At 36.0% G+C, this 15,514-nt stretch overlaps 3 protein-coding genes across 3 annotated transcripts; all 3 read right to left on the reverse strand.

The window, feature by feature from the left end:
• Positions 1-511: 511 nt before the first annotated feature.
• On the reverse strand, positions 512-7,292 carry LOC106774451 (armadillo repeat-containing protein 8). The gene is made up of 9 exons (XM_014661450.2): positions 6,824-7,292; positions 5,010-5,729; positions 3,067-3,162; positions 2,898-2,981; positions 2,024-2,258; positions 1,781-1,941; positions 1,399-1,677; positions 1,133-1,318; positions 512-962 (listed from the first exon to the last, which is right to left on the reverse strand). The coding sequence occupies exons 1-8, from the start codon at positions 7,157-7,159 to the stop codon at positions 1,268-1,270; spliced, it is 1,962 nt and encodes a 653-aa protein (XP_014516936.1). The 5' UTR covers positions 7,160-7,292; the 3' UTR covers positions 512-962; positions 1,133-1,267.
• A 1,922-nt stretch (positions 7,293-9,214) lies between these two features.
• On the reverse strand, positions 9,215-12,694 carry LOC106776248 (ruvB-like 2). The gene is made up of 2 exons (XM_014663638.2): positions 11,820-12,694; positions 9,215-10,198 (listed from the first exon to the last, which is right to left on the reverse strand). The coding sequence occupies exons 1-2, from the start codon at positions 12,566-12,568 to the stop codon at positions 9,550-9,552; spliced, it is 1,398 nt and encodes a 465-aa protein (XP_014519124.1). The 5' UTR covers positions 12,569-12,694; the 3' UTR covers positions 9,215-9,549.
• A 1,758-nt stretch (positions 12,695-14,452) lies between these two features.
• LOC106774762 lies at positions 14,453-14,884 on the reverse strand. Its single transcript, XM_014661799.1, has one exon. It carries the CDS (start codon positions 14,882-14,884, stop codon positions 14,453-14,455), a length of 432 nt encoding a protein of 143 aa, XP_014517285.1.
• Positions 14,885-15,514: the final 630 nt, after the last annotated feature.

The following is a 15,514-nucleotide window of genomic DNA, read 5'->3' on the forward strand; positions in this document are numbered from 1 at the left end:
ATCTGCATCTGTAAATGACATGTCCATGCAACTGACCAAAAATGCTCAACACAACATAATCGAGAAATATTGTTAAGCTTTTTGGAACGTAAAACGTCCTCAGATGTATGGAGCGCTTGGGTGGGCGCCCTTTTTTCAAATTTCAAGAACAGATTCCTAAATGTAATAATAATAAAAGAAAAAAACACTTACCGATCATAACTTGTCCCTGCATCCTCACCAAATATAGCCACTACCACCATAAATCGTGATCACCATCATCATAGTCATGGTCATCCCCCATAAATATTTATGATTTTTTCTTTCTAAGTTGACAATATTTTGAAAATGAGAATAAACTTCCTTTAAAAATTGTTCTCATACAAAATATTGGCATGTAATATTCATGAACTTTATTAACTAAAGATCAAGGAATTCATAAATAAAACCTGGAAAATAAAAATTACAAGGCATGCATGAATGCCAGAGACATAGACACAGACAATTATACTACTTGCAAATATAACCAAAATTAAATTGAACTCGGTTCTAATTGCCATTTACTACTCATATCTTACAACACTAAAGCCTGTAAATCTACTATGAGTTTATGATCACCTGATTTACAAAAAAAAGTGATACATATTGTGCACAAGAAAGAAAAAAGAGATTTTGAGGGTAACCTGGCCAAGAGTGCTTACAGAACCACAAAGCTCTGACACTGCCCTGACTGGTTAGAAGAAATAGCAAACCCCTACACTGGTTTTCTCAAAAGATTAATGTGTTACCACATTAGTCCTCTAAAGATACCTGTCATCCAATTAATCTTTTATCTATCCCAATTTATTATGTGGTGACATTTTGGGTCTTCTGAGGGAATACACTGTGGACAAAAATCTTTGGACAGCTTGTGAGGTCACACGAATCTATGGGAGACCAACTTAGGAGCTTACTCAAAGATAAACTAAAGCATATTGATACACCTGCAAAGGAAATAAAAAGAAAAAGAAATGCAATTTGATACATTAGAAAGCAATATCATCTTCTAGTCAAGAAACTTGGGATATACTTAATAATAGTAAACTGGTGCCAGGTATGGCAAACAATGTTAGTGTAAGGAGAAAAAAATTGTAAACGATTAATTGAAACATACCATATTGAAAGCTGATGCAGAAGGCTGGAGACTACATTGTGTAATAAAGAACATATGAGAAATAAATTCTATCAATATCCCTTTTCTCCACTTTGTTCTTGGCCAAAGGACTTGGTAAAGTGGACTTTAATGCACTTAACTATCACCAAAAGTAATAATCTGTCCAAGTGCAAGTCTCGCTCGAAGCTGCATCGACAGAAGAACATTTACAAATCAACTACTTAACACTGCAGAACATAAAAAATTCAGGATAAAGATTAAAGAACCTTCACATCCATGCAAGAATCATTGACCATCTTTTTTATTCGAGAAACAATGCCAAAACTACGTAGATTTACAATCCGGCCAAATGCACCGGGACTAGAAGGAAAAGTGAGGTTTATTACAACCCACACTGCAGCTGTGCGTAAGCGACTGTCAGGACTCTGCAAAAACTGCTCAAAGAAAGAGTGAGACCCGTTCTCGTCTTGAGGGAAGAGTAGCTGCATAACTGCTTCCTTATGAAACTCATTGCCACTTGCAATATTACTGAGAATATACATCCCCTGCATGGAAAATAAAACCAAAAGGCATGTAATAGATAAACAGCTCGAGATTGTTATAAAGTGTGGAAATCTATGATAATTAATTTCAGTAACTACTTCCAACCTGTATCCCAATTTCAATTTTAGAAGACTTTTGTAACTGTCTTCCAACAGCATCTAGTATGATACCATCTTCAGCAAAAGCATGCTCAACAGAGTACAGACATCCATCAACAAAATTGCGAACAAGGGCCAGAGCTTGTTCTTGAACAGAAGGTTCAGGATCTGCAAGGTATACACGATCAAGGTCAACTTATTTGGAAATAGTTACCAATATAACAGTAAAAACCTGAAGACCAATAAATACCACAAATAAGGCTAGCCATTGAAGATGCTGTTAACTCCACAAAAACTCCTTCCTTGCATATCGTGTCTGCAAGGAATACCATGTTCCTCAATGCCCATACAGCATTTAATCTTAAGGATGAATCCATCGACTTGGTCAATTGCACAAGTTCTTTAACGCCCCCACATTGTACGAATATTGATTTATGTGGCAAGAAGTCAACCACTATATTGCTGATGGCACCAAGGGCTGCAACCTGGAAGATAAAACAGAAAAGGATCACCTTACTAAGCTTCATCAAAATTTATAAGGCCACATCTGCTTAATTACAATTAATCAGAATATTTTTTGCCAACAAAAAAGTCTTAGGGGGAACAAGACTATGACTTGAGTCTAATTAAAGGTAAGCTTCCCAACAAATATTATAGCCCTAGTGATAACCCCACATCGTGCAAGACCAAGATACAGAATGGGTGAAATAGTATGCAATCTTATAATATGATCATCAACACATTGTCCCCGTGAGACAACCTTATTTAATGTGAGACAACCATTTCAGTGCTAAATCATCTGAATTTGTCAATCAACAGCAGTGCTTCTAGTAACCGCTTTTTATAATGTATGGAAAATATATGTTTCAAATTTAGATCAATGGAGAAAAGCATCAGAATTCTCATCGCAATACCATAGACATAGCTAAATTTACAAGTAACAAATGGATATTCAATCTTTCGTTTGCTATGTACCCCTCAATTTTCAAATTTTAGAAGTTCCTCCTTTGTTGTTTTCTTTTTTCATCAGCACCCTCCTTTATGCAAGATGTTCCTCTTCTGAATTTAGAAACTACTCAACATGGCATAATCCGAAATGAAAATTACAGATAAATCCAAAATACCTGGACAGAAGTAGAAAGATCAGAGAGAAGCCGAACCAAAGGAAAAACAACCCTTTCATTCATAAAACGACCTGCACTCAAATTCTGAACACAGTTTCATGAGAATTAAACTGTACATAGCACTAGTATAATACACTTCAAGTGCCAGACGTCATTTCATGTTACATACCTTGATTGAGCGAGAAACACTTCTCAAGCAAATGCAAGCTGCAGTGCGTACCCTGGCATCCTCATGAGTTAAGGCATCAATTACTAGGTTCAAGACCTGTAACACAAAGTGTATTAGAAGTTGAAAGTGGACTTGGGATTTTAAACCACTATGTACTAGTGCATGCTTTATTATAACTTCATCCGTAGAAAATGAGAAGAAACACCAGAATTGACTTTAGTAATCTATCAGGAAGAAATGCAGCTTAGCAGTGACTCAAACATGTTCATAAATGGGAACATGGGGTGGTATAGAACATCTTTAGGCACAATAAAAGTCCAAAATCAGTAACACAGATAACTAATTAAAGGGGACAGCACAACACTTTGTCAACAATCCATTTATACGGGTGCAAAAACTTGCATCTTTATGGCAGATTTTGGAATTCACCCTGGTGGGATAAGATTTTGTTGTTTATGGCAGACTCCTGGTTATAATGTCAAAATTAATTATTTGGTTGCAACTTGCATGGTAGTCAATCAAATTAGTGATAGGAAAAATAAAATTGGCATCCTAACAAGTTGCTTCAGCTGAAATTACATCTAAAAATATCAGAAAAAGTATATTTTCATGTAAAATCCCATACAAGTGGCCAGAGGATTTGTAGAAAGGTAATTATGAGCTAAATGAATTAAAAATTATTTCAGTTAAACTGATATTGTTCTAGAAAGCAAATGCAGTTCGTATAGACAGGCAAGAAACTGCATGTAAACACACAGGTGCCAAGACAAAATGTAAAAAAAAAATAGAGCTGTTAATAACCCATGCACAAAATTAAAGACAAATCACATAAGTATCTATTAGCAAATCTATTAGTTTCAGGATTCTTAGTTCACATCATGCAAAAATTATCTATAACCTATGATGAATGGATACAATATGTATTTGTTAAAACATGTTCATTTTTTAAAATATAGGATACAATACTTTAAGAGTAATTAAAAATAACTACATCTAAATTAAAAATATATTTGTACTTCTACAAATTACAAAAAATAAAATAACAATTGTAACAATACAGATTTAGGAGAAATATAACAATATAACTTCAGGGAAAAATTAAAAGTACGATTGTATTATATAACAATGAAATACATTTCACACCATAGTTAATATAGTAACATAAAAATTTATTAACATTAAGATGAAATTTTAAATTAAAAGTATAATTCTAATACATCTTATGGTAATTTTGGCACAGTGCAAAAAGGGATAAAAAAGAAATATAAAGTTATAAAAGTTTTATTAATATAAATATTAAAATAAGGCTTGAAAATGAAATACAGTTTTTGGTTACATTAGCGCGGCGCATAAGACTACAATAGCAAAAAGAGATAAATTTAAAAATAAGAAAGGAAAAAACGGCTATGTCATCTCTGTGCAGGAACACACCAGTGCGACCACCGTCGTTTCCCTTAAAACCCTATGTTTCATATCAAACATGTGGAACTGAGCTTGTTTATTGTTTGAAGAAATTTAATTATTTGAATATATAAACAACTTGCACAAGTAAGTGCCATATCAGCAAATAATAAATCTTCACAAATTTGGGAGTCCAGTTTTATCTCAATGTATCTGATTCTTTAATATTTATTTTTTAAATAAAAAGATAATGCATACTGATTGGATATATATCTATCCCGTAACCAAAGGTATCAGTATAGGACAAATATCCAACACTGGTAGGGGTCAAAAACCGCATATTGGTGAACCAGAGTCCAACGTTTCTCCAATCATACACCAGATACCTTTCATCCTTGCAAGCACCCTCGCCTATGGTGCTATTATAATGAATGACTATAAAAATGACTAAGTGAAGCTTTTTCATTGATGTCTCAATTTTGCAGTAATGAATATAATAATGCATGTGTTGAAAAACAAAAACATGGACACAAGCAACAGACCTGCAACGAAAGAAAACTAGACCTGCAGCACTCCAATTTTGAGCAAAGATCAGCCAAGGCCAGAAGTACCCCTTCAAGCCTTTTAGGTTGTATGGGATGCTTTTGTAAAAGGCAGTTGAACTTATTAATAGCATTTGCCTCAAACGCTAACTTCTGCAAATCTTCCTTCTCTGCAATTAAACTTGAGAAAGCAAAAGAAGCTTCATCCCCAACCTGACCAGAATCATCAAGGAGCTCAAGCAAAATGTAGACCAATTTGGTTTTGATTCCTATATCTTGGAGATAGCATGTCGAAGAATTCTTCACAGAAATCAAGCACAAGCAGGCTAGTAGTCTTGTTCGAGGATATTTGTCTTTAGTTAATTCAGTAACAGAATGTAAAGCTCTTCCACAGCGAAGTTCAACAAAGTTAGAGACAGCTGCTGGGTTGTCTCTAATAATTGCAGCTAATGACTCTAGACTAGCATCTCGCTGACTTAGAGAACCATCAAGAAGACTAGTGAGTTTCTCTAAAACACCAGCGTGGCATAATATATTTTGTTCCCCAATTGTCTTGCAAGAATGAATAACAATGCCTGCACCTAGCCCAGTAAGATTTTCATTCTCACTTTTCAATAATGAAAGAAGAAATTGCATGTTTTCCTCTTGAAAAAAATCATACTTTGGAGCTAGTTTTGATTGATAAATCATCCGTAAAGAACGAGCTGCAGCATCCAGAACCTGATAAGACGGAGAGAACAGGTTATTAAATGGCATGCCAAATGAAAATTGCATAAAAAAACATAAATAATGAAGTCAACATTTCGTATTTAAATCTTTTTAACAAAGGACTGCCATCACTACACTGCTTCATCTTTTTCTCCTTTTCCATTACCTCTCCACATTGTCCTAATTCTAAATCTCAAAGACAATGAGAAGGAAATGTAAAACTTCTTCTTGGCAGCCTGACCAGACAGGTAACACACCTGCTCTGGAAGTCACCTTTACATCCAGAATTCTAAGCTGGCATTGCTCTCACCAGAGTGAACCTGATTTACAACGCCAACCCCAATCAACTGGCATACTAGGAACCTAGTTAAGTTTGTAACCAACACATGCAGAGCGTACAAGTAAGCCACAAGACATCTCAACAGCCTTATTCATTTTTCCCTCCGAAGAAACTCCATAAAGGGCTCAAAAACTAGAAAATAACAAACTAAACTTCTCTCGTGTACTAACTTCGGCATTAGAGTCCCTGCAGTGCCACCACAGGAGCACCCATCACTGCAAATTTTACCGTAGCACGATCCTCGATGGGGATCCTTTTTGAAACTCCTCGTGATTCCGTAACAGTAGAAACTACCAATAAGAATTCTACCCACAAACAGGATTGAGTACATCTATAACTCATCACTAAACAGAAACATCGAATACCTCATAGTGAACATCCTTGTTTAATATTCAGCCGGAGCAGATAAACATATAAAATAATAAAAAATTTATAGCAGTGAACAAGAACTAGGAAGCATAAACTATATTATCAAAACTACAATTAATCTTCAGAAAAGGCAATTGAATTTCAAAGATGTTGGCAGAAAGATTAACTAACTCAAAACGAAATAAAACTGTCACAACCAGGATTATAATTTTTAGCTCCATTGGATTACGACGAAGAAAACCTTACATAATTATGAATCATACAATCCACATTTCATTTTCGTTCTAAAACTTAAACCAATAGCACACTGATCACAGCAGGAATGAATTTTCCGACAAAACAAACATTAAAAAGGTATATAAAAAGCGGTTGCAAACGGTTGAAAATTTGAATAGACCTTCTCGTCGGGAGCGGAGAGGAGTCCGATCAAGCGCGGAAAAGCTCCAGCGTCAAGGACGGCACGGACGCCAGCATCTACGCCGCAGGCGAAGCTTCCGAGCGCGGCGGCAGACTGGACAATGAGGTTGGGGTTGGAGTCAGCGAGCGCGGCAGCAACTGCAGGGACGGCGCCGAGCTTGATGTAGGAGAGCTTCTTTGTTCGGTTTCCAATTATGTGGTTCTTCACCTCGCGGATGGCTCCGAATTTCACCGCGCCATCGGAGGAGGCGAGGCGGTCGAGGATCGGATCGGAGGACGACAGGCCCTTGGCAGAAGAAGCGTACGGCGTTGGCATGGATGCGGCGGAGGTAGACGGCGACGGCGACGGTGACGGTGGCGGAAGCTGGTGCAAGACGGAGGAGACGCTAACTTGCAAAACGATGGAAAAGAGAAAAAAAGTAAAAGCGATGGCAAAAGAGCCTTTTGCTTTTCTTTGTTTTTTTTTTTTTTCTTATTTTATTTTATTTTTATAATATAATAATGCTTTAAATTACTATACACGAGAGCACTTTGAGAGTATGAGATTTGTTGATGCCAACTACACAATTTAGTTTGGTTAATTATTTTTCACTTCAAATTAAAATAAAATTAATTATTTTTTCTTTGTTTTTTATAACTCAATTTAACTAGACGACTCCATCGTTCTAAATTTTGGAGCTGGTATATTTTAGAATATATTATTTAAGGCTTGTCCTTTTTATTTTGAAAATGTTTTCTAAAATATATTTTATTTATTAATTATTTTCTCATCCAATTTTATTTTTTTTTAGAAAAGAGGTATTTCTTTTTAAAGTTAACTGTTTTAACGTTTTCTCTTCATTGGGTGAGACATGAAATTGACTGGAGTAATGTGTATTAACTAAAAATAGTTTTCAGAAATAGAAATTAAACAAGTGTTTTAAAAACCAAAAACAAGAAAACGGTTGAAAGATGTTCTCTTCTTCTAACTTGTGGTCCTAGCCTGATAATGTGGATTAGAGTTGTGTTGCATGTTTGAGGCATGCACTTGATGAGTTTTTGTGTTCCTCTTTTTTTAACTATTGTATATAATAAATAATACAGAGAATTATAATTTTTGTAAATACAGTGTATTTCAGTGTGTATGAGAAATTAAATATTTTTTGAAAAATATTAAATATATTTACAGAATTAAAATGTGTTATAAATACATGTTTCTATAAAAATAATATTTATGTAAAACATATAATAATAAAAATATAATAAATATAACATAAATGATAAATAACAACTAATACATCAAATTATTAATATTTGGTTAAAATATATAAATATGATTCAAATAATTATTTAAAAATAATTCAAATAAAAAGCTGATACTAACAAATTCTGATAAGAAATCTAAAAAATATCCTTAAAACTTTGAGATTTATAATACACATGTAAAGAAATGGTATTAACACAAATCTCCCCAAAGCCACCACTATGATATTTAGAATTTTAAATTGTGCTACTGCAAAAGGGAGACAACAGCATCAGTTCAATATAAAAGTTAATCTTTATGGCTTAGATTAGAAAGATTGTGGTATATGCATTTTGCCAAAAATATATTTAAAAATACAAGTGGCCTAGAACTAGTGTGCAAATAATACCTACCAATAACATTAACACTGTGATTTTATTCAGAAAATAATCATTACAGTTATGAATCACACGCTTCAAAAATCCATTGTTGATGTAACGTAATAACTTTGCTTTCAATCAAATAAAAGGGTTAAAACAAATTGAGAAAGAAAAAAACATATTTCGTTCATCACTTTGCTTTTACTTCAACATTTGCTAATTAAACTGTTTCTTTTCAATATGGTATATCACAGATGCTTCTAGTTGTTTTTCACTCCATCCTGTGGCCGAATCGTAAGAGTAAAGAGTGTGTTTGGTTTGCTAAACAATTGTGGGATTGAACTAAACTGGGATTTGGTCTTCTGAATAATAACTCTCTTTTTTTGTCTCTGAAAGTGTATATTTATATAATCCCAATAGCATGTTTACCATACCAATTTAAGTTGTAAATAAATTCATCCCTCAAAACACAAATTGCACATGCAAAAATTTTAGAAGAGGAAAACACAGGAAGCCCCTTTCAAAAGTTATAACCATAAAACTAAACTACGTCTCGTTAGTCAGACACATGATATTTCCATTAACTTGTAAAACGAGATTGAAAGACGCAGTTTTTATAATTATGAATTAGTGTAAACACATTATCAACATAAGACATTTCCACCATTGGCATGTAATTCCTTAAAACAACTATTTGTAATTATAATTACAACTTTATCTCCCCAACCTTTATTATGTGATTTATAAAGTTAACAAGACAACACCAAAATAAAACTCCAATTGTAATTTAATAAGACAACGGCACAAAATATACCCAAGAAAGCAGATATAATTTTCCATCTGGGATATTTTGATTGCTTACAATAACCATGTCTAATAAATTCCTGACTGCCAAAACTACTCTCTGTTGTTGATGATTGTGCATACATGATACAACAAAAATATAAGGATGGAATGCTCATTACTAACAGAAATTCGGTACAGCTTCTAGTGTTCAAAATATATAAGTTGCAAACTCGTGAGCAGATTTCATAGAACAAATTGCTGCAACTTGAACAAAGACTAACCAGGTACTTACAAACTCTCTAGCTGATGTTTGTATATCTAAGAGACCATGGCATTGGTTTCATCTTCATCAGCTTCTCCTGTATCACTGAACATGTACTGACTTTGATACTCCATTAGGTACTGAGTTGATCTTTTCACATCCAAAAACAGATTGTAAACCCGATTTATATCTTCCAAGTCCACTGCCTTTCCCTTTCGCTTTTGGCATGCCAATGCAGCTGCTGTGATTAGATGAATAGCATATCTCAAGGATGTTTCTACACCTATTTTGGTTAACAAATGCTTTGCACTTTCAGTCATTTCTACTTCTTCCTCTTGGCATCTGATTTCCAGAATCTTGTGAATTTCATCCTCTGTGTAAGGTTGAGTAGAGATGATGAGTAGTCGATCCAGCAGATCAATGGGAATCCCATGAGGGGATTTGTAATTCGTGCCTCGAATAGTTGTGATGCCTCTGTTGGTAGCAACAACTAATATGGGAGCCATTTCATTCTCTAGAGCCCGATTCAGGAATGAAAAACACTCTATGTCAAGCATGTGCACCTCGTCAATGAAAAGAACACCAGGGACAATCTCTGCCTTTCCTTCTTCTCTCCACTCTGCCACTTTAGTGTCAATTTGCTCTCTGACTTCTGCACGAATTTCACCTGTATCACCAGTGAAGAGTGCCAGAAATCCCTGTGTTCTGTAATTAACATAACAGAATTACATGATATGAAGAGCTGAAATGTTAACCACTAAGGCAATTTAGAAGCCTAATTAGCAAGTATATATTCAAAGACAGAGGTAAACAGCTAATAATGTCATAAAGATAAATTGGAAAACTTAATCAAAAGCTTTTATCTTTACGGGAAAAAAAATACAACTTGGTGGAAAATGGCACTCTATTTAATCATTGAAAAGCACAGAACACGCATGAATCAAAGCTTTCACTAACAATTTCACTTAACAAGTCTCAACAAACTTGACACAGAATAATGTACTTGCTTCAATAAGGACCATAAATGATCCCCAGACAAAACGTAGGTAGAAACACCGTATCTGTTTAGAATGTACTAAAACTTGGGAATAAAAGGAAACAACACTTGTGAATCAAGCTTTCACTAACAATTTCACTAAATAAAAAAACTAAAGAGAATCATGCATTTGCTTCAATGAGGATATAATGATCCCTGCACAAAATATCCATTTCCCCCTTGAAAAGTTCATAATTCCAAATCTACTTACACACCACAAATCAGAATCATCGATATAATCCTCACATTATTGTTATATAACATTCCAATCAAGCTCAAGGATCATATTAAATTGGGAATCAAAAAACATGAAAAACACACAAAATACAAAGATGTAATCTTACAACTTAAGATTAAAGGCACATTGCGATACTTTTTAAAATAAATGTTAGAATTAACAACAGAGACTAGTTTGAAACTATGACCTAGATTATAATTTATTACTCAAACTATGACCAAGGATTTAAAAACAGACATCAACCCCAATTTTGAACACCAAGCTAAGATCTCTGGGCTATCCATGACCACATGTGTTACTGTTGACTGCAATATCTTCCACGTCAAAAACTTGTGACAAAACCAGAAACAACTTAGGTCACAGATTAGTTGCATTCTTTGATATTTCAACTGTAACTGTTACTGATTGTTTTCTAAAATCTTGGCAAGGATTTCAAAACATAGTGTCCACCAATCATTTCTTTGGCAGCAGGGAGCTTTCTAGGCCACATCCAAAACCCGATTGCAACAACAATTGTAGCTACATTTGCCTTTAATTTTTCACAACACTAAGAAATAAAATATTGACTGGGTTGAAAATGAGTGAGTCAAGTTGAACCCAACTTGATTAGAATTGGGCTTTTGGGTGCGACTGCAATTGTCACCACATTTGCCCTTAATTTTTCATATCAAGAAATAAAACCATAAATTTAACTAGGGTTGAAATTGAGTCAAGTCAAGTTTAACCCAACTTGATAAGAATTCCTTCGGAACGTAGCTCAACTCTACTCAATAGAGACCTCTTTTCAATATCTCGCTTGACTCGATTCAAGCTGGTGAACAACTCATATATGTATCTATGGATATACAAAACTCAAATTTAGCTCCTTTAATTCAGTAACTCGATTTTAAACACAGGTTCTGCTCATTTAGTTCATAAACAAAGTTCAACAAAAGGAGTCTCGAACAAATTTCAAATTGGTTCAGTTCATAGCCAACCCTAACTACATCTATTTAACCAAAACAAGAAATTCTGAAAAACCAGGAAAAAGAAAAAAAGGAAATGTGAGCAACCTGCTATTGATAACATCAATCTCATGAAGGGTGACGCAATGCACGACCTCCTTTCTCTTCTGCAACTCCCCATCAGGGCACTGCACGAACTTCACCTGCGGCCCCATAGCGTCGAAGTCCCTTGACCTAGAAAAAGACCTGCCGAGCTTGGTAATCTTCCCGGTGGCCTTATCAATCGCAATAACATCGCCACTGGTTACCTTCTCCTTCCCCAGCGCCTCAATCATCTTCGCGCCGAGGTCGTAAACGGTCTCCATTTCGGTGGTTTTCAGCGTGAGTTTCCCGGTCTTGGAGGCGGCGCCGGCAACTGCAGGGCGGTCGATATGGACCTCGACGACCTCGCCCTCGATAACCTCGGTCTCCTCCTTGATGCGCACGCCGATGGCCTTACGGAAGGCCTGGGTGAGCGCCTCAGTCTTAGACATCTCGAGGGAGAAGATTTCACTGGCTGCGATCATGGCGAAGGGGGTTTCGAGGCCGAGGGACTTGGCCATGCCCATGGCGATGGCGGTCTTGCCGGTGCCGGGCTGGCCGGCTAGTAGAACCGCACGGCCGGCAATCTTTCCATCTTTAATCATGCGTAGGATGACGCCGGCGGCCTTGCGCGCGGCGGTCTGACCAACCATGCCCTCGGAGACGGCGCGCGGCTCGAGGGAGGAGTCGAGGCCGAGACCGCGAATGTGGGAGTGCGCGCCCACTCTTTCGATACGGGTAAGGTCGCGGCTCTCGGAGAGTTTGAGCTCCGCCATGGTAGCGGCGGTGGAGAAGGAGGGAGGAGAATAAGGGGTTAATTAGGGTTTTGAGGGTTTGCGAGAGTAAGGTTGTGATACTGATACGTTGGTTTTGAGGTTGGTGACCATATAACGTTGAAAAAAACTAAAACCCTTTTTTAGTGCTGAGTTTTTTATCAGTTGCGCGGAGTCTATTCATTGTAGCCATTTTTGGAATATTTTTAAGCTTTATAAAATTTAAAAGTTAGTCAAATTTCAATAAAAAAAAAAAGTGTCGACTCAGTTCTTAATTATCAACCATATATTTACAAAAATTATGCGAATACTATCTTTGATTGGTTAATAATGTAAAATTTTATATTTAAAGTTTGGCTTAAACCCTCCCGTGGTTCTAATATTTGTGTGAAAATCTCAGTTCGATTCTTAAGTTCTGAACTGTCTCAATTGGATCATATTTTTTGTAAAAATGCACACATTTTACCCCAACCGTTAACTGTTACCAGACGACGTTAACTGTAGCTGAGTTGTAATTTATGTTTTTACCACGTGGTATTGTGCACTAAAATTGAATGTCTTTGGTGTTTTATCCACGTGGACAACCAAGCCCTAAGATTTAAGGGCATCCCCTCTCATCCAAACCTAATTTTCGTGTTAGGCAAGAAGAGGTATTTCTTTCGTCTTGGGGAAGAAGAGTTGTCGCCAAGCAATGTGGTCTTGAGGTGCTGGTAAGGATATGTCTCGTTCATCAACCTCTTGTAAATGTTTGGGTTCTGCCATGCAACACAATAGTGAGAGTGTGAGGAGGTTGAGTGCAAAACCAACATGCTTCTGCGGTCAGAATGTAGTGTTTAGTATTGCCAGAACCCCTAAAACCAAGGGGAAAAAATTCTGGGGTTGCCCTAACTTCAAGGTGAGTTTTTCATAACCATGAATCTTTGTCTATTTATTTGGGTTTTCATGAAGGACTTTGTGTTCTTGTTGAATAGGGTGGGAGTAACGAATTGGTTGGCTGCAACTTCTTTGAGTAGTGCATTGAAGAAGGAAATCAAGGAATGGTAGAAGAAAGGAGTGGTACTATACGAAGTGAAGAAGTGGGTGTGATGAGCATGGAACACAGTGTGCTGCAGATGGAAGAAAGTTATAGCGAAAAGATGAGAATGGCTGTTTTAGAGAAAACCTTACTTAAGTTGGAAAAGTGGTTCAAATTCTTAGTGGGGATCTTGTTTGTGATCTTTCTTTTGAATGTAATTTTATTGGCAATGTTGCTGAAAGTTGGTTGAAACTTGTATTAGCAATGTTTGGATTTCAGTAATGAAACTTGGTTGTTCATCATAGTAATGTTTTGATTTCAGTAATGTAATTTTAATGTGCCTTTTATTTATGAAGGTTGTTCATTACAGTGATGTTGTGTCTGATTTAATTTATGTTAATTATATTGGTAGTTAAGTGGAAAACAAACATAAAAAATGAATGACCAATAAAGATCACGATTGATAAGGAAATTGGGCAATAATGATATCCAAAACACATCAACATTCATATCCAAAATGATATCCAATATACATCAACATTGATATCCAAGACTGTCATGAATATTACATCATAACAAAGTGGGTTCAAATGATTACATCCAAAATGATAAAGCAGCAGATGATTGCATCATAGTACATCAAATGATTACATCCAAAATGATAGACTACAAAATATAATTAAGTTCAGCAGCAGCAGATCATTCATTACAATTCATCACATGATTCATCACAGTGGGTTCTGATTGTTGAGGAACTATGTCAGTACCAAGCATAGTGGGTTCTGGTTGTTGAGGAGGACGTTCAGTACTAAGCAGAGTGGATTGTGTTTGTTGAGGACCACCTTCAGTACCAAGCACAGTGGATCCTTGAGTTATTGGAACATCTGTTGGTGGAGCTTGGGTGACTTGTGTTTGTTCAGCAGGAGATTGGGCAGTAGGTCTTTGTGGACAACCTTTTTGTTGTGTCCAAGTTCTTTGCAGATGGCACATCTTTTTCTTTGCCCACCCTTTCTTAATTCACTGTCATTCTTCTTCAACTCCCACTCCTTCAGTCTTCGTTTCTTCTTGGGCCTTCCTGGCATTGTCTTCTTCTTTGGTGGTAATATATCTGAATAGGGTGTAACCTCCCAGATATGTTGACCATTGATGGGGTTAATTATGACGTTGTAAGTCTCTTCATAGGTGGACTTCCTAAACCAGTGGGCAATGTAATCTTCTAAATTGATGTTCAGAAATTTTATTGCAGTTGTGGCATGCGTACAAGGAATGCCAGTAATTGCCCATTTTCTACATGTGTAGTCCATGGTGTTCAAATAATTTTTCTCTTGACCACCTATATTTAACACAGAATTTAGAACACATTTAGGTGGATCAAGATAAATGCCTAAAATGAATGGAAACAGACTTAAGATGAACAGAGTTTATAAAACTTACCTTGGTTACCAATATCTACTTAATCATGACTCCTTCTGAAATTTGTTCCAAACCTTAGGGTAGACTGAAGCTTGATATGATGTCATCTTTGTCCTGTTGGCAGCCCATATCTTCATAATGTAAACCCTAATGTCTTCTAACATGCTAATAATAGGCTTAGACCTACTATCAACTAGCACACTATTGAAGGCTTCACACATGTTGTTCACAAGAGTGTCACATTGTGATCTAGAGGTGAATCTAGATCTAGACCAAAAACCTGGCATAACTAAATATAACTTGTGAAGTATTTAAATATGAAATATGAGTATATGAAATAAAAATAAGAACTGAGATACATACCTAGGTGGAATGACAATCAAGTATTTAGAAGTGTCTACATTTATGGCTTTAATATTCCTCATTTCAGCTTCCCATTGTTGTGGATGAGTGGCTATTGCTGCCCTCCACATGAGACGTTTAAGGTTTTTTCCAGGAAATGTTTTTCTGAAATTTGAATA

This window comes from Vigna radiata, chromosome 10 (genome assembly GCF_000741045.1).
Source record: "Vigna radiata var. radiata cultivar VC1973A chromosome 10, Vradiata_ver6, whole genome shotgun sequence".
Taxonomy (NCBI): domain Eukaryota; kingdom Viridiplantae; phylum Streptophyta; class Magnoliopsida; order Fabales; family Fabaceae; genus Vigna; species Vigna radiata.

What these genes read in the sequence shown, in the direction of transcription:
- LOC106776248 (XM_014663638.2), bottom strand. Translation starts at nt 12,568, where the DNA reads ATGGCGGAGCTCAAACTCTCCGAGAGCCGCGACCTTACCCGTATCGAA. An exon ending in ATTGATGTTATCAATAGCAG is followed by an intron (nt 10,199 to 11,819) that starts GTTGCTCACATT and finishes TGTTAATTACAG; the next exon opens with AACACAGGGATTTCTGGCAC.
- LOC106774451 (XM_014661450.2), bottom strand. Translation starts at nt 7,159, where the DNA reads ATGCCAACGCCGTACGCTTCTTCTGCCAAGGGCCTGTCGTCCTCCGAT. An exon ending in CTAGTTTTCTTTCGTTGCAG is followed by an intron (nt 3,163 to 5,009) that starts GTCTGTTGCTTG and finishes TTTGTGTTACAG; the next exon opens with GTCTTGAACCTAGTAATTGA. An exon ending in AAATTGAAATTGGGATACAG is followed by an intron (nt 1,678 to 1,780) that starts GTTGGAAGTAGT and finishes TTTTCCATGCAG; the next exon opens with GGGATGTATATTCTCAGTAA.
- LOC106774762 (XM_014661799.1), bottom strand. Translation starts at nt 14,884, where the DNA reads ATGGACTACACATGTAGAAAATGGGCAATTACTGGCATTCCTTGTACG.